We start from the raw sequence: 27227 nt of genomic DNA on the forward strand, positions 1-27227 counted from the left end.
GTGGTGCCAGAGTGTAGCTGTGTGTTAATGAGGAGCGGAGTGTGATACCGTCCAGCGCACTGTATGATTGTGGTGCCAGAGTGTAGCTGTGTATTAATGAGGAGCGGAGTGTTATACCGTCCAGCGCACTGTATTATTGTGGTGCCAGTGTGTAGCTGTGTGTTAATGACGAGCGGAGTGTTATACCGTCCAGCGCACTGTATTATTGTGGTGCCAGAGTGTAGCTGTGTATTAATGAGGAGCGGAGTGTAATACCGTCCAGCGCACTATTATTGTGGTGCCAGAATGTAGCTGTGTATTAATGAGGAGCGGTGTGTTATACCGTCCAGCGCACTGTATTATTGTGGTGCCAGAGTGCAGCTGTGTATTAATGAGGAGCGGAGTGTTATACCCTCCAGTACACTATTATTGTGGTGCCAGTGTGTAGCTGTGTATTAATGAGGAGCGGAGTGTTATACCGTCCCGCGGACAGTGTTATTGTGGTGCCAGAATGTAGCTGTGTATTAATGAGGAGCAGAGTGTTATACCGTCCATCACACTATTATTGTGGTGCCAGAATGTAGCTGTGTGTTAATGAGGAGCGGAATGTTATACCGTCCAGCGCACTGTATTATTGTGGTGCCAGAGTGTAGCTGTGTATTACTGAGGAGCGGCGTGTTATACCGTCCAGCGCTCTGTAATATTGTGGTGCCAGAGTGTAGCTGTGTATTAATGAGGAGCGGAGTGTTATACCGTCCCGCGCACTGTATTATTGTGGTGCCAGAGTGTAGCTGTGTGTTAATCAGGAGCGGAGTGTTATACCGTCCAGCGCACTGTATTACTGTGGTGCCAAAGTGTAGCTGTGTGTTAATGAGGAGCGGAGTGTTATACCGTCCAGCGCACTATTATTGTGGTGCCAGAGTGTAGCTGTGTGTTAATGAGAAGCGGAGTGTTATCCTGTCCAGCGCACTGTATTATTGTGGTGCCAGAGTGTAGCTGTGTGTTAATGAGGAGCGGAGTGGTATACCGTCCTGTGCACTATTATTGTGGTGCCAGAGTGTAGCTGTGTGTTAATGAGGAGCGGAGTGTTATACCGTCCAGTGCACTGTATTATTGTGGTGCCAGAGTGTAGCTGTGTATTAATGAGGAGCGGAGTGTTATACCGTCCAGCGCACTGTATTATTGTGGTGCCAGAGTGTAGTTGTGTAATAATGAGGAGCGGAGTGTTATACCGTCCAGCGCACTGTATTATTGTGGTGCCAGTGTGGAGCTGTTTATTACGGAGGAGCGGAGTGTTATAGCGTCGAGCGCACTGTATTATTGTGGTGCCAGAGTGTAGCTGTGTGTTAATGAGGAGCGGAGTGTTATACCGTCCAGCGCACTGTATTATTGTGGTGCCAGAGTGTAGTTGTGTATTAATGAGGAGCGGAGTGTTATACCGTCCCTCGCACTGTATTATTGTGGTGCCAGAGTGTAGCTGTGTGTTAATGAGGAGCGGAGTGTTATACCGTCCAGCGCTCTGTATTATTGTGGTGCCAGAGTGTAGCTGTGTGTTACTGAGGAGCGGAGTGTTATACCGTCCAGCGCACTGTAATATTGTGGTGCCAGAGTGTAGCTGTGTGTTAATGAGGAGCGGAGTGTTATACCGTCCAGCGCACTGTATTATTGTGGTGCCAGAGTGTAGCTGTGTGTTACTGAGGAGCGGAGTGTTATACCGTCCAGCGCACTGTAATATTGTGGTGCCAGAGTGTAGCTGTGTGTTAATGAGGAGCGGAGTATTATACCGTCCAGCGCACTGTATTATTGTGGTGCCAGAGTGTAGCTGTGTGTTAATCAGGAGCGGAGTGTTACACCGTCCAGCGCACTGTATTATTGTGGTGCCAGAGTGTAGCTGTGTATTAATGAAGAGCGGAGTGTTACACCGTCCCGCGCACTATTATTGTGGTGCCAGAGTGTAGCTGTGTGTTAATGAGGAGCGGAGTGTTATACCGTCCAGCGCACTGTATTGTGGTGCCAGAGTGTAGCTGTGTGTTAATGAGGAGCGGAGTGGAATACCGTCCAGCGCACTGTATTATTGTGGTGCCAGAGTGTAGCTGTGTGTTAATATGGAGCGGAGTGTTATACCGTCCAGCGCACTGTATTATTGTGGTGCCAGAGTGTAGCTGTGTGTTAATATGGAGCGGAGTGTTATACCGTCCCGCGCACTGTATTATTGTGGTGCCAGAGTGCAGCTGTGTATTAATGAGGAGCGGAGTGTTATCCTGTCCAGCGCACTGTATTATTGTGGTGCCAGAGTGTAGCTGTGTGTTAATGAGGAGCGGAGTGGAATACCGTCCAGCGCACTGTATTATTGTGGTGCCAGTGTGTAGCTGTGTGTTAACGAGGAGCGGAGTGTTATACCGTCCAGCGCACTGTATTATTGTGGTGCTAGAGTGTAGCTGTGTGTTAATGAGGAGCGGAGTGTTATACCGTCCAGCGCACTGTATTATTGTGGTGCCAGAGTGTAGCTGTGTGTTAATGAGGAGCGGAGTGTTATGCCGTCCAGCGCACTGTATTATTGTGGTGCCAGAGTGTAGCTGTGTGTTAATGAGGAGCGGTGTGTAATATCGTCCAGCGCACTGTATTATTGTGGTGCCAGAGTGTAGCTGTGTGTTAATGAGGAGCGGAGTGTTATACCGTCCAGCGCACTGTATTATTGTGGTGCCAGTGTGTAGCTGTGTGTTAATGAGGAGCGGAGTGTTATACTGTCCCGCGCACTGTATTATTGTGGTGCCAGAGTGTAGCTGTGTATTAATAGGAGCGGAGTGTTATACCGTCCAGCGCACTGTATTATTGTGGTGCCAGAGTGTAGCTGTGTATTACTAAGGAGCGGAGTGTTATACCGTCCCGCGCACTGTATTATTGTGGTGCCAGAGGGTAGCTGTGTATTAATAGGAGTGGAGTGTTATACCGTCCAGCGCACTGTATTATTGTGGTGCCAGAGTGTAGCTGTGTATTAATGAGGAGCGGAGTGTTATACCGTCCCGCGCACTGTATTATTGTGGTGCCAGAGTGTAGCTGTGTATTAATGAGGAGCGGAGTGTTATCCCGTCCCGCGCACTATTATTGTGGTGCCAGAGTGTAGCTGTGTATTAATAGGAGCGGAGTGTTATACCGTCCAGCGCACTGTATTATTGTGGTGCCAGAGTGTAGCTGTGTATTAATGAGGAGCGGAGTGTTATACCGTCCAGCTCACTGTATTATCGTGGTGCCAGAGTGTAGCTGTGTATTAATGAGGAGCGGAGTGTTATACCGTCCAGCGCACTGTATTATTGTGGTGCCAGAGTGTAGCTGTGTATTAATGAGGAGCGGAGTGTTATACCGTCCCGCGCACTGTATTATTGTGGTGCCAGAGTGTAGCTCTGTGTTAATGAGGAGCGGAGTGTTATACTGTCCAGCGCACTATTATTGTGGTGCCAGAGTGTAGATGTGTATTATTGAGGAGCGGAGTGTTATACCGTCCAGCGCACTATTATTGTGGTGCCAGAGTGTAGCTGTGTATTAATGAGGAGCGGAGTGTTACACTGTCCAGCGCAGTATTATTGTGGTGCCAGAGTGTAGCTGTGTATTAATGAGGAGCGGAGTGTTATACTGTCCAGCGCACAATATTATTGTGATGCTGCAGTGTAGCTGTGTGTGAATGGTGTGTCTTTTCAAGCCATAACTACAACTTGTATTTATGCAGTGCATTTAACGCAGTAAACATCCCAAGGCAATTCAGGAGTGTTCGCAAACAAGGTGTGATTGTTGAGGTCAATTAGGGGCCAGTAGATTTAAGGGAGATCCTTAGGTCAATGAGAGCACAATTGCTTTGAGGGAGAACCATGGGTAGTTGGAGGCCAGTTGCTTCAAGGCTGATCCTTGGGTCCTTTTTTCTCCTCTCCATTCCCTTTGACCTTTGCCTGAGCATGTCGATAGGCATGGAGTTGTACTCCAGCGACAGCCAGTGCCTTCAGGAGAGGAGAGACGGTCCTGTGGCGGGCAGCATACCTGCATCCAACTTGTTTCTTTTTTACCTTTTGATGCTGCCAATTGAAGGCAAGTTACCGACATTGTTAAGAGCCAATCACCTGCGACAAGTGGGCGGGGCTTCCCCAAGGTGAGGTCAGGTCAGGGCGGGGCGGGGGTTGAAGCCTGTTTGGCTGAGCGGAGCGGAGCTGAGCTGAGCTGTGTTAAGACTGGTGAGAGCTCGCCTGAATCCTGCTACCTCCCTGCCTTTTAGTTCCTTTGAATTCGCCGAGTTGAAAGACAGGTCATTTCTAGCCAGGTCTCCGGAACTTTCCTCGTCAGGTTGGCAGCTGTTTCTGTGCCTTTGTTGTTACGCTTTCTGCTGACAGCTGGTCGAAGAGATGAACTCCCGAAGCTACTGATGACTCCAGGTGCTGTTGTTAACCAGGTGGAGCGTGTGGAGAACATCAGGGCCTTAAGTTGGCTGGCAGTTGTTGGCAGGGAGTGCGTTGAGGGCAGTAAGTGTGAGAATTGTTCTAAGGGTGGATGTGTTTATGAACTGCGACACTTTGCACCTGTGCCAGATTCACCTGTACAAAGCTGGCTGCCTCTTTTGTTTGTTTAGGAAAATAATGCGTGGAACTCGCTGGGGGAGCTGTGTGAAGGCAAAACATCCTAGCTTCAAAGAAAACCAGCTTCTACCCTTCATTCACTTGAAGTACAAATGTGCCACCTCCTCCCTCCTTGCCTCATGCCTCCCTCCGCTCCTCCCTCCCCTTCCCTCCCTCCTTCCCTCCCTCCGCTCCTCCCCCCTTCCCTCCCTCCGCCCCTCCCTCCGCTTCTCCTTCCCTCCCTCCGCCCCTCCCTCCACCCCACCCTCCCCTTCCCTCCACCCCACCCTCCCCTTCCCTCCCGCCGCTCCTCCCTCCTTTCCTCCCTCCTTTCCTCCCTCCTTCCCTTCCCTCCTTCCATTCCCTTCCCTCCCTCTGCTCCTCCCTCCTTCCCCTCCTCCCTCCTTCCCGTTCCTTCCTTCCCTCCGCTCCTCCCTCCTTCCCCTCCTCCCTCCTTCCCTTCCCTCCTTCCCTCCTTCCGCTCCTCCCTCCTTCCCTCCCTCTGCTCCTCCCTCCTTCCCCACCTCCCTCCTTCCCTTCCCTCCGCTCCTCCCTCCTTCCCTTCCCTCCGCTCCTCCCTCCTTCCCTTCCCTCCGCTCCTCCCTCCGCTCCTCCCTCCCTCTGCTCCTCCCTCCTTCCCTTCCCTCCATGTCGTGCCTCTTGCTGCCCCACCCCTACCCTCCACGCGATATCGAGTCGGGCTCGCTGTGGTACTTAGCCATTCAGTGACCTCTACAGAGCAGAAACCAGCACAAAGGGAAAAAGATTACAGTTTGCAGCTTTTGCCCTGTTCAGTGACCTTTCCTCATGAAAAGAGGATGTGTAAAATTTCAACATCCGCTGAGCAACAAGCGAGAGATCACGAGGGAGATCATTGTGCAGGATTCTAGATAACACACCTGCAGGCACCAGCGAACAGGGACACCATTCGATCACAGATAGTTTGATTAGATTGTTATCAAATAAAGAACTGACATATTATCGAGAGCGCCACAGTATAACATGTACTGCTGGACACTACTGTACAGAGGGGTTAGTGTTGGATAATGGACACTACTGTACAAAGGGGTTAGTGATGGATAATGGACACTACTGTACAGAGGGGTTAGTGATGGATAATGGACACTACTGTACAGAGGGGTTAGTGATGGATAATGGACACGACTGTACAGAGGGGTTAGTGTTGGATAATGGACACTACTGTACAGAGGGGTTAGTGATGGATAATGGACACTACTGTACAGAGGGGTTAGTGTTGGATAATGGACACTACTGTACAGAGGGGTTAGTGATGGATAATGGACACTACTGTACAGAGGGGTTAGTGATGGATAATGGACACTACTGTACAGAGGGGTTAGTGATGGATAATGGACACTACTGTACAGAGGGGTTAGTGATGGATAATGGACACTACTGTACAGAGGGGTTAGTGTTGGATAATGGACACTACTGTACAGAGGGGTTAGTGATGGATAATGGACACTACTGTACAGAGGGGTTAGTGATGGATAATGGACACTACTGTACAGAGGGGTTAGTGATGGATAATGGACACTACTGTACAGAGGGGTTAGTGATGGATAATAGACACTACTGTACCGAGGGGTTAGTGATGGATAATGGACACTACTGTACAGAGGGGTTAGTGATGGATAATGGACACTACTGTACAGAGGGGTTAGTGATGGATAACAGGCACTACTGTACAGAGGGGTTAGTGATGGATAATGGACACTACTGTACAGAGGGGTTAGTGATGGATAATGGACACTACTGTACAGAGGGGTTAGTGATGGATAATGGACACTACTGTACAGAGGGGTTAGTGATGGATAATGGACACTACTGTACAGAGGGGTTAGTGATGGATAACAGGCACTACTGTACAGAGGGGTTAGTGATGGATAATAGACACTACTGTACCGAGGGGTTAGTGATGGATAATGGACACTACTGTACAGAGGGGTTAGTGATGGATAATGGACACTACTGTACAGAGGGGTTAGTGATGGATAACAGGCACTACTGTACAGAGGGGTTAGTGATGGATAATGGACACTACTGTACAGAGGGGTTAGTGATGGATAATGGACACTACTGTACAGAGGGGTTAGTGATGGATAATGGACACTACTGTACAGAGGGGTTAGTGATGGATAATGGACACTACTGTACAGAGGGGTTAGTGATGGATAATGGACACTACTGTACAGAGGGGTTAGTGATGGATAATGGACACTACTGTACAGAGGGGTTAGTGATGGATAATGGACACTACTGTACAGAGGGGTTAGTGATGGATAATGGACACTACTGTACAGAGGGGTTAGTGATGGATAATTTTTTTATTCGTTCCTGGGATGTGGGTGTCGCTGGCAAGGCCAGCATTTATTGCCCTTGAGAAGGTGCTGGTGAGCCACCTTCTTGAACTGCTGCAGACCGTGTGGTGATAGTACTCCCACAGTGCTGTTAGGGAGGGAGTTCCAGGATTTTGACCCAGCGATGATTAAGGATCGGCGATATATTTCTAAGTCAGGATGGTGTGTGACTTGGAGGGAACTTGGAGGTGGTTGTCCTCCTGCTGCCCTTGTCCTTCTGTTGGAAGAGGTTGCGGGTTTGGGAGGTGCTGCCGAAGAAGCCTTGGCGAGTTGCTGCAGTGCATCTTGTAGATAGTACACACTGCAGCCACGGTACGCCGGTGGTGGAGGGAGTGAATGTTTAAGGTGGTAGAGGGGGGTACCAATCAAACGGGCTGCTTTGTCCTGGATGGTGTTGAGCTTCTTGAGAGTTGTTGGAGTTGCACTCATCCAGGCAAGTGGAGAGTATTCCATCACACTCCTTACTTGTGCCTTGTAGTTGGCGGAAAGGCTTTGGGGAGTCAGGAGGTGAGTCACACACCACAGAATACCTAGCCTCTGACCTGCTCTTGTTGCCACAGTATTTATGTGGCTGGTCCAGTTAAGTTTCTGGTCAATGGTGACCCCCAGGATGTTGATGGTGGGGGATTCGGCGATGGTAATGCCGTTGAATGTCAAGGGGAGGTGGTTATACTTTCGCTTGTTGGAGATAGTCATTGCCTGGCACTTCTGCGGCGCGAATGTTACCTGCCACTTATCAGCCCAAGCCTGAACGTCGTCCAGGCCTTGTTGCATGCGGGCATGGACTGCTTCATTGTCTGAAGAGTTGTGAATGGCACTGAACACTGCAGTCATCAGCGAACATCCCCATTTCTGACCTTACGTTGGAGGGAAGGTCATTGATGAAGCAGCTAAAGATGGTTGGGCCTAGGACACTGCCCTGAGGAACTCCTGCAGCGATGTCCTGGGACTGTGATGATTGACCTTCAACCACCACAGCCACCTTCCTTTGTGCTAGGTATGACTCCAGCCATTGGAGCGTTTTCCCCCCCGATTCCTTTGACTTCTGTTTTACTAGGGCTCCTTGATGCCACCCTCGGTCAAATGCTGCCTTGATGTCAAGGGCAGTCACTCTCACCTCACCTCTGGAATTCAGCTCATTTGTCCATGTTTGGACCAAGGCTGTAATGAGGTCAGGAGCCGAGTGGTCTTGGCGGAACCCAAACTGTGCATCAGTGAGCAGGTTATTGGTGAGTAAGTGCCGCTTGATAGCACTGTCGACGACACCTTCCATCACTTTGCTGGTGATTGAGAGTAGACTGATGGGGCGGTAATTGGCCGGGTTGGATTTGTCCTGCTTTTTGTGGACAGGACATACCTGGGCAGTTTTCCACATTGTCGGATAGATGCCAGTGTTGTAGCTGTACTGAAACAGCTTGGCTAGAGACGCGGCTAGTTCTGGAGTCTTCAGCACGATAGCTGGGATGTTGTCGGGGCCCACAGCTTTTGCTGTATCCAGTGCGTTCAGCCATTTCTTGATATCACATGAAGTGAATCGAATTGGCTGAAGACTGGCTTCTGTGATGGTGGGGACCTCAGGAGTAGGCCAATATGGATCCTCCACTCGGCATTTCTGGCTGAAGATGGTTGCAAACGCTTCAGCCTTGTCTTTTGCACTCAAGTGCTGGGCTCCACCATCACCGAGGATGGGGATATTCATGGAGCCTCCTCCTCCCGTTAGTTGTTTAATGGTCCACCTCCATTGATGGGCACTGTACTGTACAGAGGGGTTAGTGATGGATAATGGACACTCTTGTACAGAGGGGTTAGTGATGGATAATGGACACTACTGTACAGAGGGGTTAGTGATGGATAATGGACACTACTGTACAGAGGGGTTAGTGATGGATAATGGACACTACTGTACAGAGGGGTTAGTGATGGATAATGAACACTATTGTACAGAGGAGTTAGTGATGGATAATGGGCACTGTACTGTACAGAGGGGTTAGTGATGGATAATGGACACTACTGTACAGAGGGGTTATTGATGGATAATGGGCACTGTACTGTACAGAGGGGTTAGTGATGGATAATGGACACTACTGTACAGAGGGGTTAGTGATGGATAATGGGCACTGTACTGTACAGAGGGGTTAGTGATGGATAATGGGCACTGTACTGTACAGAGGGGTTAGTGATGGATAATGGACACTACTGTACAGAGGGGTTAGTGATGGATAATGGACACTTTACAATCAATGAAGCACCTTTTGAAGTGTATTACATAGTATTTACAGCACAGAGACAGGCTAATGACTGTTGTAATGTAGGAAATGCAGCAGCCAATTTGCGCACAGCAAACTCCCACAAGCAGCAATAGTGACCAGATAATCTGTTTTAATGATGTTGGATGAGGGATAAATATTGGTCAGGACACTGGGGAGAACTCCCCTGCTTTTCTTCGAAATAGTGCCGTGGAATCTTTTATATCCATCTGGGAGAGCAGATGGTTTAACGTCTCATCCGAAAGACGGCACCTCCGACAGCACAGCACTCCCTCAGTACTGCACTGGAGTGTCAGTCTAGATTGTTTCCTGAAGTCTTTGCAGTGGGATTTGAACCCACGATCTTCTGACTCAGAGTTCAGCAGAGCACCACTGAGCCACGGCTGACACAAGCGTCTTGTTGGTCCCTGAGAGAAGTGTATGATTTGCAATGGCCCCACCCTCCAACAGTCTCCGAGTCTCCATGTTTGTTCATTCTGCCGCTCAGCCGTCCGGGATCTCAGAAAGTCCAGGTTGGAGGTTCTGAACCAGACGGTCTCTCTGGCCCAAATTCCTCTACCACCCCCCCGCCCCCACCACACCACACCACACCGGCCTCGAGGATATTTAACCATGGGGGCTTCACAGCCATACCTGAAGTCCCCACACGTGTACGTTGGTCAGCAAGGTGTGGTGTTTGGGGTGGGGGTTCACTGAATAAGAACAGGGACCCTGGCTGATTTATTTTTTGCTCCCTACCCTAGCCTGTGGCACTGAGGCCAATTTTAAAGCCCCAGTCCCTGGTCAGACTGGAATCACCAAACTCAGCTCAGGCTCACAGGTGCCAGTGGGCCGGTACCAATGAAAGCATTATAATTACGCTTGGGAAAAGTTTCCCCGAATCTTGCGGTGCCCCTTTGAAGAGGTTTTACCCAAGCCCAGCAGGGAACTGAGATTAGGATCAGACATGGTCATTTCTCTGGTTTGTGTTTTTATTTAAATGTTTCTGTGCAGTGACCCGAGTAAAGTACTGGAACGATTGGAGTGTGTGACTGGGACATTGAACCCAGGCCCGTCCGCCTGCCTGGTAAATTGTCGGTCCCCGATCGGGTGTTTGTCCACCCACCAAGGATTCTCAGCGACGAGGCTTTCTCAGCCCCTGGGCCTATCCCCAGCAAACTGGTCTTGCAGTAAAGGAGGAGGCAGTAGCGATATTGGACAGGATAAAAATAGATAAGGAGGAGGTACATAAAAGGTTGGCAACACTCAAAGTAGAAAAGTCACCCGGTCCGGATGGGATGCACACTAGGTTGCTGAGAGAAGTAAGGGTGGTAATTATGGAGGCTCTGGCCACAATCTTTCAGCCATCCGTAGATATGGGAGTGATGACAGAGGACTGGAGAACTCCAAATGTTGCACCTTTGTTCAAAAAAGGGGAGAGAGATAAACCTGGTAACGACAAGCCAGTCAGTCTAACGTTGGTGGTGGGGAAACTTTTAGAGACATTAACCTGGGACAAAATTAACTGGCATTTGGAAACGTATGGGCTAATAAATGAAAGTTAGTACTTATTTGTTAAAGGCAAATTGTGTTTGACTAATTTGATTGAGTTCTTAGATGAAGAATGGAGAGGGTGGATGAGGGCAGTGCGGTTGATGCTGTGTACATGGACTTTCAAAAGGCATTTGATAAAGTAACACATATTAGGCTTGTTCGCAAAATTGAAGCCCATGGGATTGAAGGGACAGTGATAGCATGGACAAGGGACAGAAAGCAGAGTCGAGGTGAATTGTTGTTTTTCAGACTGCAGGGAGGTATACAGTGGTGTCCCCAGGGGTCGGTATTAGGACCATTGCTCTTTTTGATATATTAATGACCTGGTCTTGGGTATGCAGTGCATAATTTCAAAGTTTGCAGATGATACGAAACTTGGAAATGTAGTAAACAATGAGGCCTTAGAGAGGATGCAGAAGAGATTTACTAGAATGATTCCAGGGATGCGGGACTTCAGTTATGCGGAGACACTGGAGAAGCTGGGATTTTTCTCTTTAGAGCAGAGAAAGTTAAGGGGAGATTTGATAGAGGTGTTCAAAATCATGAGGGGTTTTGATAGAATAAATAAGGAGAAACTCTTTCCAGTGTCAGAGGGGTCAGTAACCAGAGGACATGTATTTAAGGTGATTGGCAAAAGAACCGGAGGCGACATGAGGAAAAACATTTTCCACAGCGAGTTGTTGTGATCTGGCTTGTACTGCTTGAAGGGGCGGTGGAAGCAGATTCAGTAACTTTCAAAAGGGAATTGGATAAATACTTGAAGGAAAAAATCGCAGGGCAATGGGGAAAGAGCTGGGCTGTGGGGAAAGAGCTGGGCTGTGGGGAAAGAGCTGGGCTGTGGGACTAATTCGATAGCTCTTTGAAAGAGCCAGCACAGGCACAATGGGCCGAATGGACTATTCTGTGCTGTATCATTCTGCGATTCTATGATTTTACTGTGTCAATACTGGGTCACCAGCCAAGTACAATAATTAGGCTTGACGGTGATGCACACTGCATCTGCACACGGCCTGCTCCCAGCGCCCAGGCCCCTATTCATGTAAGACACGCCCCTTATGCACACCAAAGACCCTGTGCCTTCCAAAAGGCCTCACTCTCTATCTGAAGACCCAGGCCCCTGCACATAGGCCACATCCGAACTGGAAGTGATTATTTTTTATTTGAAAAGTGTGACTTATACATGAGTTAATACGGTAACTGGGCCAGCCTCTGCTGGTGAGGGTTGTGTTACCGGGGCCTGTGGTGGGGGTTGTGTTACCGGGGCCTGTGATGGGGGTTGTGTTACCGGGGCCTGTGATGGGGGTTGTGTTACCGGGGCCTGTGATGGGGGTTGTGTTACCGGGGCCTGTGGTGGGGGATGTGTTACCGGGGCCTGTGGTGGGGGTTGTGTTACCGGGGCCTGTGATGGGGGCTGTGTTACCGGGGCCTGTGATGGGGGTTGTGTTACCGGGGCCTGTGGTGGGGGTTGTGTTACCGGGGCCTGTGGTGGGGGTTGCGTTACTGGGGCTTGTGGTGGGGGTTGCGTTACCGGGGCTTGTGGTGGGGGTTGTGTTACTGGAGCCTGTAGTGGAGGTTGTGTTACCGGGGCCTGTGGTGGGGGTTGTGTTACCGGGCCTGTGGTGGGGATTGTGTTACCGGGGCCTGTGGTGGGGGATGTTTTACCGGGGCTTGTGGTGGGGGCTGTGTTACCGGGGCCTGTGGTGGGGGTTGTGTTACCGGGGCCTGTGGTGGGGGTTGTGTTACCGGGGCCTGTGGTGGGGGTTGTGTTACCGGGGCCTGTGGTGGGGGTTGTGTTACCAGGGCCTGTGATGGGGGTTGTGTTACCGGGGCCTGTGATGGGGGTTGTGTTACCGGGGCCTGTGGTGGGGGCTGTGTTACCGGGGCCTGTGGTGGGGGTTGTGTTACCGGGGCCTGTGATGGAGGTTGTGTTATCGGGGCCTGAGGTAGAGGTTGTGTTACCGGGGCCTGTGGATGGGGTTGTGTTACTTGGGGCCTGTGATGGGGGTTGTGTTACCGGGGCCTGTGGTGGGGGTTGTGTTACCGGGGCCTGTAGTGGAGGTTGTGTTACCAGGGCCTGTGGTGCGGGTTGTGTTACCGGGGCATGTTGGGGGGGTTGTGTTACCGGGGCCTGTGATGGGTGATGTGTTACTTGGGGCCTGTGGTGGGGTCTGTGTTACCGGGGCCTGTGGTGCGTGTTGTGTTACCGGGGCCTGTGGTCGGGGTTGTGTTACCGGGGCCTGTGGTGGGGGTTGTGTTACCGGGGCCTGTGGTGCGGTTTGTGTTACCGGGGCCTGTGGTGCGTGTTGTGTTACCGGGGCCTGTGGTCGGGGTTGTGTTACCGGGGCCTGTGGTGGGGGTTGTGTTACCGGGGCCTGTGGTGCGGTTTGTGTTACCGGGGCCTGTGGTGGGGGTTGTGTTACCGGGGCCTGTGGTGGGGGTTGTGTTACCGGGGCCTGTGGTGGGGGTTGTGTTACCGGGGCCTGTGGTGGGGTTTGTGTTACTGGGGCCTGTGGTGGGGGTTGTGTTATCGGGGCCTGTGGTGGGGGTTGTGTTCCTCTGGTCTGTGGTGGGGTTTGTGTTACTGGGGCCTGTGGTGGGGGTTGTGTTACCGGGGCCTGTGGTGGTGTTGTGTTATCGGGGCCTGTGGTGAGGGTTGTGTTACCGGGGCCTGTGGTGGTGTTGTGTTATCGGGGCCTGTGGTGGGGGTTGTGTTCCCCTGGTCTGTGGTGGGGTTTGTGTTACTGGGGCCTGTGGTGGGGGTTGTGTTACCGGGGCCTGTGGTGGTGTTGTGTTATCGGGGCCTGTGGTGAGGGTTGTGTTACCGGGGCCTGTGGTGGTGTTGTGTTATCGGGGCCTGTGGTGGGGGTTGTGTTCCCCTGGCCTGTGGTGGGGATTGTGTTATCGGGGCCTGTGGTGGGGGTTGTGTTCCCCTGGTCTGTGGTGGGTGTTGTGTTACCTGGGCCTGTGGTGGTGTGTTACCGGGGCCTGTGGTGGGGGTTGTGTTACCGGGGCCTCTGGTGGGGGTTGTGTTACCGGAGCCTCTGGTGGGGGATGTATTACTTGGGGCCTGTGGTGGGGGTTGTGTTGCTGGGGCCTGTGATGGGGGTTGTGTTACTGGGGCCTGTGGTGGGGGATGTGTTACTTGGGGCCTGTGGTGGGGCTTGTGTTACCGGGGCCTGCGGTGCAGGTTGTGTTCCCGGGGCTTGTGGTGGGGCTTGTGTTACCAGGGCCTGTGGTGCAGGTTGTATTCCCCTGGCCTGTGGTGAGGGTTGTGTTACCGGGGCCTGTGGTAGGGGATGTGTAACTGGGGCCTGTGGTCGGGGTTGTGTTACTTGTGGCCTGTGATTGGGGTTGTGTTACTGGGGTCTGTGGTGAGGGTTGTGTTACCGGAGCCTGTGGTGGGGGATGTGTTACTTGGGGCCTGTGGTGGGGGTTGTGTTACCGGGGCCTGAGGTGGCTGTTGTGTTATCGGGGCCTGCGCTAGTGAGGATTGTGTTACCGGGGCCTGTGGTGGGGGTTGTGTTACCGGGGTCTGTGGTGGGGCTGTGTTATCAGGGCCTGCGGTGGGGGTTGTGTTACCGGGGACTGTGGTGAAGGTTGTGTTACCGGGGCCTGTGGTGAGGGTTGTGTTACCGGGACCTGCGCTGGTGGAGGTTGTGTTACCGGGGCCTGTGTGAGGATTGTGTTACCGGGGCCTGTGGCGGGGGTTGTGTGATCGGGGCCTGTGCTGGTGGGGATTGTGTTACCAGGGCCTGTGGCGAGGGTTGTGTTATCGGGGCCTGTAGTGCAGGTTGTGTTACCGGGGCCTGTGGTGGGGGTTGTGTTACCGGGGCCTGTGGTGGGGTTGTGTTACCGGGCCTGTGGTGGCGTTGTGTTACCGGGGCCTGTGGTGGGGTTGTGTTACCGGGCCTGTGGTGGGGGATGTGTTACTTTGGGCTTGTGGTGGGGGTTGTGTTACCGGCACCTGTGGTGGGGGTTGTGTTACCGGCACCTGTGGTGGTGGTTGTGTTACCGGGGCCTGTGGTGCGGGTTGTGTTACCGGGGAATGTGGTGGAGGTTGTGTTACTGGGGCATGTGGTGAGGGTTGTGTTTCCCTGGCCTGTGGTGAGGACTGTGTTACCGGGGCCTGTGGTGCGGGTTGTGTTACCGGGGCCTGTGGTGCGGCTTGTGTTCCTGGGGCCAGTGGTGTGTGTTGTGTTCCGCTGGCCTGCGGTGGGGGTTGTGTTACCGGGGCCTTTGGTGTGGGTTGTGTTCCCCTGGCCTGTGGTGGGGGTTGTGTTACCGGGGCCTGTGTTGGGGGTTGTGTTACCGGGGCCTCTGGTGTGGGTTGTGTTACCGGGGCCTGTGGTGGGGGTTGTGTTCCTGGGGCCGGTGGTGTGTGTTGTGTTCCCCTGGCCTGTGGTGGGGGTTGTGTTACCGGGGCCTGTGGTCGCGGTTTTGATACCGGGGCCTGTGGTGGGAGTTGTGTAATCGCGGCCTGAGCTGGTGGTGGTTGTGTTACCGGGGCCTGTGGTGGGGGTTGTGTTATCGGGGCCTGCGCTGGTGGTGGTTGTGTTACCGGGGCCTGTGGTGGGGGTTGTGTTTTTGGGGCTTGTGCTGGTGGTAGTTGTGTTACCAGGGCCTGTGGTGGGGGTTGTGTTTTCGGGGCCTGCGCTGGTGGGGGTTTTGGCTTCATTTTTGTTCTTTATGAACAGTGGTTGTATTTGTGACCTGACTCTTGGGGCAGGATTTTCTTTGGGCCGTGGAGGCGGGATTGGAGGCGTGTGGGGGGTTAAAATTGCAAAAACTGACGTGCGGGCCCAACCCAGCCTCCAAGCAATTTTAAATAATTCGTGTTTAATGGTCCCATCTCTGTCCCGCCTCCAAGAGGTGGGATAGGCCGTTAAGGCCCTTAACAAGCACTAACTGGCCTCTATTATGCCATTTTGAAATGCCTTTGCGATTTTAACCCTTTTCCCACGCGAAACACGCCTGTTCTGAAACACGACGGTGAAACCTGGCGGGAGCACAATTGGATTGCTGACTATCAGCTGCAGCTCAACCATTAAAGAGGAGATTTGATCAGCCATCATTTGCAGGTGGCGGGACTTTGTAGTCTCGGGTCTGGGGGAACTTTTAGGAGGCATAACCACAGCTGTGGAAGTTTGGAGCCTGACACCCATCTCCAGTGTGGCCTCCTGGGAAACCCCTCTCGCCACCTTCACTGAGCGCTTCCTCAACTGGGGCATATACCAGAAGCATGGGAGCCATTTATTTCCTTTCCTCCTGGACATCAGATGAGGACAAAGACCAGCCGTGGCAGCAGCAGAACCATCAACAACAGCAGCACCAACAGCAACAGCACCAAGCTGCTGCTCACCTACCTGAAGCTGCACAGGCCAGAAAGCGCCAGGGCGCGACCACATTGCTGCCCGGAATGCAAGGAACGCACTCATCTTGGCCAGATTTGCTTAGCCTAGCCAATCAAGCACTTTTGCCTCGCAGCTTCTTACCTGAGCATCGACAATTGCCAAGGACCAGCGGATTCCTAGCAATTTGATCACCATACTGACAATTGCAAGTAATCCTAAGCCCTCAATGTGGAAGTCCCATTCGCGAAATGACACACGCCACAACTACATCAGTAGCCATCAGATTTTTTATTTACATTATTCATCTGATGGCTTTTTCACAGAAAACATCAAATTTCACCCAAGTGACTACCCTTGTGACTATTTGTGCAGTATCTTTCTCTTACACGTGCTCCTACGTGGTGCTGCCCCTGTGGCTTCAGCAGATGTGGAGGCCCCTTGCTCACTTTCCTGCTGCTCCTGTCTCGACACCTTTGGCGGGCGTCCTCTGGGGTTGCGAATCTGTGAGGGCTCGGCAACAGTCTGCTGCTCCTGCGGCTGTGCAGGGGTTGAGACGCCGATCTCAGTTGGGTGTGGACTCTGGTGAGGCTCTGACCGAGGGCTCTGCGGTGGCATGGAAGTGTGAGCGCTTGGAGAGGAGCCCCCACTGCCTTGATGTCTGCCACCAACTTCCCTCTCATGGGTCAGGTCCCCCTCAGCGCTTGCAAGTGGCTTGAGAGCACCTTGCTGCACATCAGGGGGGCTATGGGGACCCGTATCTGCACCGGCAGTCCTACTCAGAAGGACTTCCATGAAGGTCTGGTTTCTCTGTTCAATAGATGACCATCGCTCCTCCAGAGATGTCATTCTATTCTGAACACTCACCATGTTTTCTGCACTCTGGCGACTTATCACCTCCATGGAGGTTGCCATCCTTTCCGTGTTGATGCGTTCATGCGCCAATGACTCCACAAAGGCTCTGCTCGTGTTCGCTATGGACTCCTCCATTCGCTCCACACTCGCAGCGACCCTGGAGACAAAACCTGCCAGAGACTCCTGCATCTGTTCCTGGAGTTCCAGCACTGCTGATCTTATGGATGGACCCAGAGGCAGAGGGTCGACATGCAGCTGAGCCGAGCTGGCAGAGTCCTGCGCCCTCCGACTAGGACTCTCCGCTGCTGTCCGTGTCTCCACAATCTGCTGATGCTCACTTGTGAGCTGTGATACACCAGGTGACAACACTACTCTATGTCCCGAAGGTCCCACCGAGGTGTGAGTGTCTGCGCTGGTGCTGGGTGCGCTGAATTCTGCTGACGCTGCGCCCTCAGAGGTTGCAGCTTCCTCTGAGGAGTCTTGAGGCTCATACTCTTCCTCCTGGCTAGTGGGGACGGGGGCTCTCGATCGTCCTGTGGGGGAGTAAAGGAAAGAGTCAGAGATGTGATGCCAAGGTTACATGCACATTGCATATTGCAGATGATCATAAGTCCATCTGTTAGAGTTTCAGAATGATTATCAGCGACTCATGCAATGTCAATGAGAGAGATGGAAAACTATTCTGTCACCAGCTTGCTGTGATGCACCCCTCTGTCCGTCCCCCACTTGCGCATCTTCCTCCACTCCTACGATCTCCAGGACCGCCGCCTCCCAGGGGGTGAGGTGGGCTACTGAGTGTGGCCCTCCTCCTGTCCTCGCTCTTTCTCGCTTATTGTGTGCTCTCTTTTCCTGCAAGTGGTGGTTGAGTGAGAATGAAGGAGTGAGTGTAGAGATTCCATAGCATAGATACTTAGAAGGAGACAAAGATGGAGTGAGGTGGCAAGACCAATGTTGTGTCTGTGTGTTGATAGAGACACTGAAGACAGGAGTTGGTTTCATAGGTGTTTACTAAACAAAGTCTGTAGGGGAACTAACTGATACAACACAATATACAGGCTTATATAGCCCGAGTGGCCATTACCGGCATTACAGTACACATGGGGCTCTTAAAGGCACATACACTACAATTCCTCCCCTTTTAGCCAACCAGTACATAATATTTTAAGTAATTATTAATTACATGTTACAAGAAAAATAATCTACACATTGCTGCAGTTAATTAATTATAAGTCAGTCTCTCTGGAGGCTTCCTGACTCGGTCCGGATAACGCCTCGGTGGTGTAGTAGTTTCTGGTGGTGTAGTAGGTTCTTTTGGCAAGGCTGATTCGGCTTGAGTGCCAGTGTCAGGTTCATCGGGTTCCAGTATCACCGGATCGGAGGTAGATATGGGTATCTCTACTTCATCGTTAGGCGTATAGAGTTGTGGTGTAGGTTGTCCCTTTTCGGATGACTCTATGATTTGGTCAGCATGGCGCCTTATTATGCTTTCTCCGATGTCCACGGTATACATCAGCGGTCCTAGTCGTGTGCAGATAGTTCCAGGCTGCCATTTCTCGGTACGGTAGTCCCGGGCCAAAACTTGTCGACCTATCTGGAAGGTTCTAGTTGGCCTTTCATTCGTGCCTTGAAATTACCGGTTCTCCACGTCCCTTCTGATGTTGGGCTTGATCAAATCCAGCCGGCATCTTAGGCTTCTATTGAAGAACATCATGGCGGGAGTTTGGTTTGTAACCATATGTGTTGCATTCCTGTATGCGAACAAGAAGTTATCCACCTTGTGCTGAAGTTTTATGTCTTCATTACCCATGGCCTTTATGGCCTTCTTGAAGGTCTGGACAAACCTTTCAGCTAATCCATTGGTGGCGGGATGGTATGGGGCGGACATGTAGTGCTTAACCCCATTGTTTTTTAAGAACTTCCTGAATTCTTCGGACACAAATTGCGGTCCATTATCAGAACAGATCTGTTCCGGCAGCCCATTCCTGGCAAATATGGTCCTTAATACTGTGATGGTTTTTTCCGTGGTGGTGGAGGACATCTTTATTACCTCCAGCCACTTGGAGTGTGCATCAACCGCGATTAAGAACATTGAGTCCATAAATGGACCAGCAAAGTCGATGTGTACCCTTTGCCAGGGAGATGAGGGCCACTCCCATGGATGTAGAGGGGCTTGGGGTGGAGCGTTTTGGACTTTCTGGCATCCTAGGCAGCTCTTGGTCATTTCTTCGATGTCTCCATCGATACCTGGCCACCATACAAACACCCTGGCTAGGTTCTTCATTTTCACTCCACCCAGATGCCCCTCGTGAAGCTCCTTTAGCACTTTATCCTGGAGTTTGGGTGGAATCACCACTCTGGATCCACACATCAAGGTTCCTCGGCACACTGACAGCTGTTCTCTTCTTTGCGAGAATGCTGGCAACAGTGGTTCGCCATGTGCTGGCCATCCCTTCACTGTTAAATCGTAGACTCGTGAGAGAGTCGGGTCATTTCTAGTTTCCCTTTCAATGGCAGAATTTGTTACTGGTAGACATTCGACTATGGTAGAGTGGAAAATCTCCACTGGGTCTACGGTAGGTGCTTCTTCTACCGTTGGCAACGGTAGGCACGATAACCCGTCAGCATTCCCATGCTGTTTTGATCCTTTGTATTCTATGTTGTATTGGTGTGCCCCTAGAAAAAGGGACCACCTCTGTAGCCTTTGCGCTGTCATAATGGGAACACCCTTTTTAGGGTTGAATATGGAGATGAGGGGTTGATGGTCAGTCAACAAGGTAAATTTTTGTCCGTGTAGGTAATGGTTGAATTTCTTCACTCCCCATACCAGGCTGAGTGCTTCCCTGTCGATTTGGGCATAGTTACGCTCAGCTGAGTTCAATGAGCGTGACGCAAAAGCTATCGGCCGTTCCGAGCCATCAGGGAATTTATGCGATAATACTGCTCCTACGCCGTAAGGGGATGCATCGCACGCCAGTCTGATTGGCAGTGATGGGTGGTAATGAGCCAAAACTTCTTTGGACGTGATTAAGTCTTTGCATTTATGGAGGGCACGTTTACAGTCTTCGCTCCATTTCCAAATTACTCCTGTTTGTCGCAGTTCATTAAGAGGGTGTAGAAGAGTTGATAAGTTCGGTAAAAATTTATGACAGTAATTTATTAATCCCAGGAACGACCTTAATTGTGAAACATTTTCAGGTGCTGGGGCTTTTATGATCGCTTCAATTTTTTCAGGTGACTTATGCAACCCTTCCTTATTAATTATGTGGCCACAATATGATATTTGATTTTGGAAAAATTCGCACTTGGGGCGATTTGCTCGTAGGCCCCGTTCTCTCAGCCTAGTGAGCACCTGCTCCAAATTGGCAAGGTGCTCGTTGTCGTTTTCTCCTGTTACAAGGATGTCGTCTAGGTAGCATTGAGTCCCCGGAATCCCTTGGAGGACTTGCTCCATAGCTCTTTGCCAGATAGCTGGAGTGGATGCTACTCCGAAAACCAGTCGATTGTACTGGTACAGACCTTTGTGTGTATTTATCGTGAGATATTTTTTAGAGGCCTCTTCAACCTCCATCTGTAGATATGCCTGTGCCAAGTCAATTTTGGTGAAATGTTTCCCTCCGGATAGTGAGGCGAAAATATCTTCTATCCTCGGAAGAGGATACTGTACCGTGTGAAGGACCGGGTTTACAGTCACCTTGAAGTCTCCACAGATGCGAATTTTTCTCTGTTCTTCAGATTTATCATTATTCAATGCTTTCTTCATGACTGGAACGATGGGTGTTGCCCACTCGCTCCAATCTATTTTGGATAATACGCCTGCCTTTTCCAAATTCTCCAGCTCTGCCTCGACTGCTGGACGAATTGCGTATGGCACCGGTCTTGCCTTAAAAAACTTGGGAATTGCTGCATCTTCCACTTTTATTGAGGCGGTGATGCCTTTCAAGGTTCCTAGTTTCTCTTGAAACACTTCTTTGGCGTTGGCCAAGATGTCTTTTAATCGTTCAGGTATGACGTCATCATCGTTTTTTTTCTTACTGATCACCGTCAGTGCCTGAATGGAGTGCCAGTCTAAACGTATTTTCCTGATCCATTCACGTCCCAACAGCGGTGGACCACCATCTTGTAGAATGTATAAATACAACTTTTGTATTTCCTTGCCGTTGTATACAACAGGCACCCTTATTTTTACTTTGGGGTATACTTTCTGCTCCATATATGTTTTCAAGATAATGGATGTGTCTTTTAAAGGTATATGCGGAAATAGCCGCTCGTAATCCCGTCGATTTATGACGGTCAGAGCTGATCCTGTATCTAGCTCCATTTTAACTGGGGACCCTGCTATCGTGAGGGTAACCCAAATGGTCTGGTAATCATCTTTGGCAATTACATTATGTAATTTGAGACAGCTTAGTCTCTTGTTTTCGGAGTCGCTATCGCTCTTCTGGTCTTGGGAGCTACTCTCCGTCATCATTTGTACCTTTCTGTACTTTTCTTTATTGATCCTGTCTGTGGATGTTTTTTGTCCAGATCGGCATACCCGTGCAATGTGTCCAATCTTTCCGCATTGCCTGCATGCTTTGTCCTTGAACCAGCAGTCCCTCTGGTCATGGGTGGATCTGCCGCAGCGATAACATCTCTCGAAACCCTGTGTCATTTCATGGGTGCAGAAGTCCTGTGTCTTTTGTTGTATCTCTGCAGCTCCTCTTGCGGCTGCTTCGTATGATACAGCCATACTGAAAGCCTTGTCCAGTGTTAAATCTTTCTCAGAAAGCAGCCTTTTCTGTGTTCCTTCACTTAGGAGACCGCAGACGAATTTGTCTCGAAGATAATCTGCTAGTCCTGCCCCGAATTGGCAGTGTTTTGATAGCTTTCTTAATTCGGTGAGGTAATCAGCGTTACTTTCATTCTTGTGTTGATTTCTCTTGAAGAATTTGAATCGTTCTGCTATCAGCAGCGGTGTTGGGTTTAAGTGCTCCTGTAGGGTATCAACAATTTCTTTAAAATTCTTGTCCTTTGGTTTGGCTGGAGTGATTAAATTTCGTAACAGCCCGTATGTCTTTGCGCCCATTAGATTTAGCAGTACTGAAGCTTTTTTTTCATCTTCTATTCCATTTGCGGTGCAATATACCTCCACTCTTTCCACATATGTGGTCCAATCCTCTATCTCGTTATCAAAAGCATCAATATTGCCAGACTTAGGCATCCTAGAAATAAAATGGCGCTTCCTGCGCTTTTCTTTCGTTTCTGCAGAAAAGATATGGCGCTTCCCCGCCGCTGCTGCCGATGACAACGCTGTTTCCCGCGGTTTCCGTTCTTTTTATTTATTTATTTACAGTTGGAGACTCGTTCCCGCCAGACTCTCTAGGTCTGAATGCCGACCTGCTTGCAGCGCCGGCCGTCTCCCGAGTGCTCCCTCCCCATCTGTTACTGCTTGCCTCCAATTTCGCTGCTTGGCCTAGCTGTAGAGCCAGCCACTGGAGCCCCAGCCCGACGCCCAGGAAGGATTATTGCAGTACCTGCCACCAGCTTGGCTAGCTGGTGAAACCACAGCTTTTTCTTTTTCTTGATTTTTCTTCAACTTTGGACGCCAGAGGAATCGATGTCCTTGAGGTGCTGCCGAATTGCAGGTAAGTCCGTTTCCAATTCGTCGCCACTGTTGTGTCTGTGTGTTGATAGAGACACTGAAGACAGGAGTTGGTTTCATAGGTGTTTACTAAACAAAGTCTGGAGGGGAACTAACTGATACAACACAATATACAGGCTTATATAGCCCGAGTGGCCATTACCGGCATTACAGTACACATGGGGCTCTTAAAGGCACATACACTACAACCAAGGGCCCTCCCTGTGTGTTGTCAGTTGTTTTCATAGCATCACAGTGATAGGGAGTGTGAGGGCTGCATAGTCGAATAGTTAGGTGAATGTGACCAAAGAGAGAGAGGGAATGGGTAAGGGTGCATGGATGTCACTGTCAAGTGGGATGTGGAGGAAGAGAATGCAAAAGCTGAGTGCTGGTGAGGAAAGGCAATGGGGATCAGATTGAGGGTGATGGGAAATTCATACTCACTTTTCCAGTGCGCAGAAGGTCATGAAATCTCTTCCTGCACTGAATCCAGGTTCTGCGGGTTATTGACAAAGAGTTGACCTCCTCTGCCACCTGGACCCACACGGCCTTGGTCTGCTGGGGAGGCTTCTTCCTCCCTGAAGAAGGGAAGAGCACCTCTTTATTTGCTCTTGCTCCCTCAACTAAAGCCTGCAAGGCAACGTCATCAAACCTGGGAGCAGCCCTAGCTCTCTCGCTGGTCATTCTGCCTCCAGGTCCCTGTAGCATGAAAGGCCAAAAGGTTGGCAGTCTGCAGAAGAAGCAAGGCTTGTTGCAGACCTTAAATGCAGCAGCAATGATGATGTCATCAGAGGCGACATTCAGACTGGAAAAACTCATGTGCCATGGGTCTCCACACGTTGGAACTCAACTGGCCAATTAAGGTAAAATCGCATCAATCTCCCACATCGATTTAGATTCGGGTGGATAACACGAAATGCGGATTACATGACCCCAGCCCGTCCCTGAATTAAAATCCAGCCCAAAGAGTCTGAAAAGGGATATAGACAGGTTAGTTAAGTGAGTGGGCAATAAGGTGGCAGAATGTAATGTAATGTAGGGAAATGTGAGGTTATTCACTTTGGTAGGAAGAATAGAAAAACAATATTTTTTAAATGGTGAGCAACTATTAAATGTTGGTGTTCAGAGAGATTTAGATGTCCTTGTACAGGAAACACAGAGAGTTAGCATGCAGGTACAGCAAGCAATAGGAAGGCAAATGGCATGTTGGCCTTTATTGCAAGGGGGTTGGAGTATAAGAGTAAGGAAGTCTTGCTACAATTGTACAGGGCCTTGGTGAGACCACACCTGGAGTACTGTGCACAGTTTTGGTCTCCTTATCTAAGGAAGGATATACTTGCCTTGGAGGAGGTGCAACAAAGGTTCACTAGATTGATTCCTGGGATGAGAGGGTTGTCCTATGATGAGAGATTGTGTAGAATGGGCCGATACTCTCTGGAGTTTAGAAGAATGAGAGGTGATCTCATTGAAACATACAAGATTCTGAAGGGGATTGACAGGGTAGATGCTGAAAGGTTGTTTCCCCTGGCTGGAGTGTCTAGAACTAGGGGGCATAGTCTCAGGATAAGGGGTCAATCTTTTAAGACTGAGATGAGGAGGAATTTCTTCACTCAGAGGGTTGTGAATCTTTGGAATTCTCTGCCCCAGAGGGCTGTGGATGCTCAGTCGTTGAGTATATTCAAGGCTGAGATAGATTTTTAGACTCCAGAGGAATCAAGGGATATGTGGATCGGGCGGGAAGGTGGAGTTGAGGTCGAAGATCAGCCATGGTCTTATTGAATGGTGGAGCAGACTGGAGGGACCGTATGGCCTACTCCTGCTCCTAATTCTTAAGTTCTTGTGTTCTTACAGGTCTGTCACTGTATAACACTGGGTTACAGTACTGGTGTGTACAGGTCTATCACTGTATAACACTGGGGTACAGTACTGGTGGGTACAGGCCTGTCACTATATAACACTGGTGTACAGTACTGGTGGGTACAGGTCTGTCACTATATAACACTGGTGTACAGTACTGGTGGGTACAGGTCTGTCACTGTATAACACTGGGGTACAGTATTGGTGGGTACAGGTCTGTCACTATATAACACTGGGGTACAGTACTGGTGGGTACAGGTCTGTCACTATATAACACTGGTGTACAGTACTGGTGGGTACAGGTCTGTCACTGTATAACACTGGGGTACAGTACTGGTGGGTACAGGCCTGTCACTATATAACACTGGTGTACAGTACTGGTGGGTATAGGTCTGTCACTGTATAACACTGGGGTACAGTATTGGTGGGTATAGGTCTGTCACTGTATAACACTGGAGTACAGTACTGGTGGGTGCAGGTCTGTCATTGTATAACACTGGGGTACAGTACTGGTGGGTACAGGTCTGTCACTATATAACACTGGTGTACAGTACTGGTGGGTACAGGTCTGTCACTGTATAACACTGGGGTACAGTACTGGTGGGTACAGGCCTGTCACTATATAACACTGGTGTACAGTACTGGTGGGTATAGGTCTGTCACTGTATAACACTGGGGTACAGTATTGGTGGGTATAGGTCTGTCACTGTATAACACTGGGGTACAGTATTGGTGGGTGCAGGTCTGTCATTGTATAACACTGGGGTACAGTATTGGTGGGTACAGGTCTGTCACTGTATAACACTGGGGTACAGTACTGGTGGGTGCAGGTCTGTCACTGTATAACACTGGGGTACAGTACTGGTGGGAACAAGTCTGTCACTGTATAACACTGGGGTACAGTACTAGTGGGTATAGGTCTGTCACTGTATAACACTGGGGTACAGTATTGGTGGGTACAGGTCTGTCACTATATAACACTGGGGTACAGTACTGGTGGGTATAGGTCTGTCACTGTATAACACTGGGGTACAGTATTGGTGGGTACAGGTCTGTCACTGTATAACACTGGGGTACAGTACTAGTGGGTACAGGCCTGTCACTGTATAACACTGGGGTACAGGTCTGTTAGTGGGAGTGGGAGCCAGTGAGAAGATGATGAATTCAACAGAATGCTGATATGTGTTATATTATGTGCAATCCCATGAGCCGCTCCAGGTCTGTGCAGTACAGTGAGGTTTGTGTGTAAAACTTAACCAAGCTGTGATTTTTGTCTTTGGCAGGCTGAGGCCAGGTTGGCTGCTAAACGGGCTGCACGAGCCGAGGCGAGAGAGATCCGAATGAAGGAGCTGGAGAGACAGCAGAAGGAGGTGAGTGGCCCACGGTGGAATTGGAGAAGTGTTGGCAGTGTATGGTTGGGGGTGGTTTTTATTGGCATTTCCTCCATTGCTGCCCTGTAATTGCCGATGGTTGTGCTCGGTCAGGGAGTTTATCGTCTTTGGTTGTGGCGCACTGTGTCACGTAGTCGCACACTGAGGCAAGAGTGGATGGGTGGGGCCTCTGGTCACACAGGGTGAGGAGGGATTGTGTAAAAGGCCCAGTCCTCAGTATGGTTTCACCAGGCTACCCACCAGTGCTTTAAGCAAGGAGTAACTGCTGACTGCCATACCCTGGAACACCATCCTGACTTGGACATATATCGCCATCCCTCCATTGTCGCTGGGTCAAAATCCAAGAACTCTGTACCAAGGGACGTTAGGGTCAGGGGGAGGCCATTCTGCCCCTCCAGCCTGATCCGCCATTCAATCAGATCATGGCTGATCTGCACCTCAACTTAATTTACCCACTTTTGTTCCATATCCCTTGATACCCTTACCTAACAAAATCCATCCACCTCAGCCTTGAGAGCTCCAATTCCCCCAGCATCCACAGCCTCTTGAGGGAGAGTTCCTGATTTCCACTGCCCTTTGTGTGGAAAATGTGCTTCCTAGTTTCACCCCTGAGCGGCCTAGCACCAATTTTCAGGTTATGCCCCATTTTTCTGGATTCCCCCCACCAGAGGAAATAGTTTCTCCGTATCTACCCCATCAAATTCTTTTCCTTTTAACATTTTAAACACCTCGATGAGATCACTTCTCAATCTTCTATTCTCAAGGGAATACAAATCAAGCTTATGCAACATGTCCTCATAATTTAAGCCTTTAAGCTGCACTACCTAACAGCACTGTGGGAGCACCAGCATATGGTCTGCAGCGGTTCAAGAAGGCGCTCACCACCTTTGCCGGGCAACTGGAGATGGGCAATAAATGCCGACCTTGTCAGCAATGGCCACAAACCAAGAATGAATTTTAAAAAGACCCAGTAATAGTCCAGTAATTCTCGCGGGCACCAGGCCCTGACCCCCGCGGGCGCCGGGCTGTAATGCAGCCTCATGAGCAGTCCCTATCCCCCATTCTCATCACCTCTTTCATCCCATTCTCTGCTGCCGTAGCTGCTGTCCGCAATGTATTCCGGCAACATTTTGGCTGCACAGTGCCCAGGTTACAGATGGTTACCGTGTTATCATCTTGACTGCCCTTTATAATTGAGAACCCCAGGCCAGAGGTCAAGGCCCACAGTACAGGACACCACCGGGGCTGGAAAGGGTAGGTGGAGGTGAAGGGTCAAGGTTCACAGTGCAGGACACCATCAGGAAGTAGGGATGTAGGTGTTTCAAACCCTGTAGAGGAGACTAAGGGAGGGGAGGAGTTCCTAGGAAAGAATGATTCAGAGCAGGAGATGATGCGATC

General features: G+C 50.4%; 1 protein-coding gene across 1 annotated transcript in view; it reads left to right on the plus strand.

The window, feature by feature from the left end:
• Positions 1 to 3926: 3926 nt before the first annotated feature.
• Positions 3927 to 27227, plus strand: part of LOC147119958 (leucine-rich repeat flightless-interacting protein 2-like) — a 172310-nt gene continuing 149009 nt past the window's right edge. The window contains exons 1-3 of the mRNA XM_085984185.1: positions 3927 to 4056; positions 4468 to 4484; positions 25722 to 25808. Of these exons, the coding sequence (XP_085840311.1) occupies positions 3927 to 4056; positions 4468 to 4484; positions 25722 to 25808 (234 nt within the window). The remainder of the gene's footprint in view (positions 4057 to 4467; positions 4485 to 25721; positions 25809 to 27227) is intronic.

This window comes from Somniosus microcephalus, chromosome 4, assembly GCF_052327205.1.
Source record: "Somniosus microcephalus isolate GS21.2 chromosome 4, FLI_Smic_1.0, whole genome shotgun sequence".
Classification (NCBI taxonomy): domain Eukaryota; kingdom Metazoa; phylum Chordata; class Chondrichthyes; order Squaliformes; family Somniosidae; genus Somniosus; species Somniosus microcephalus.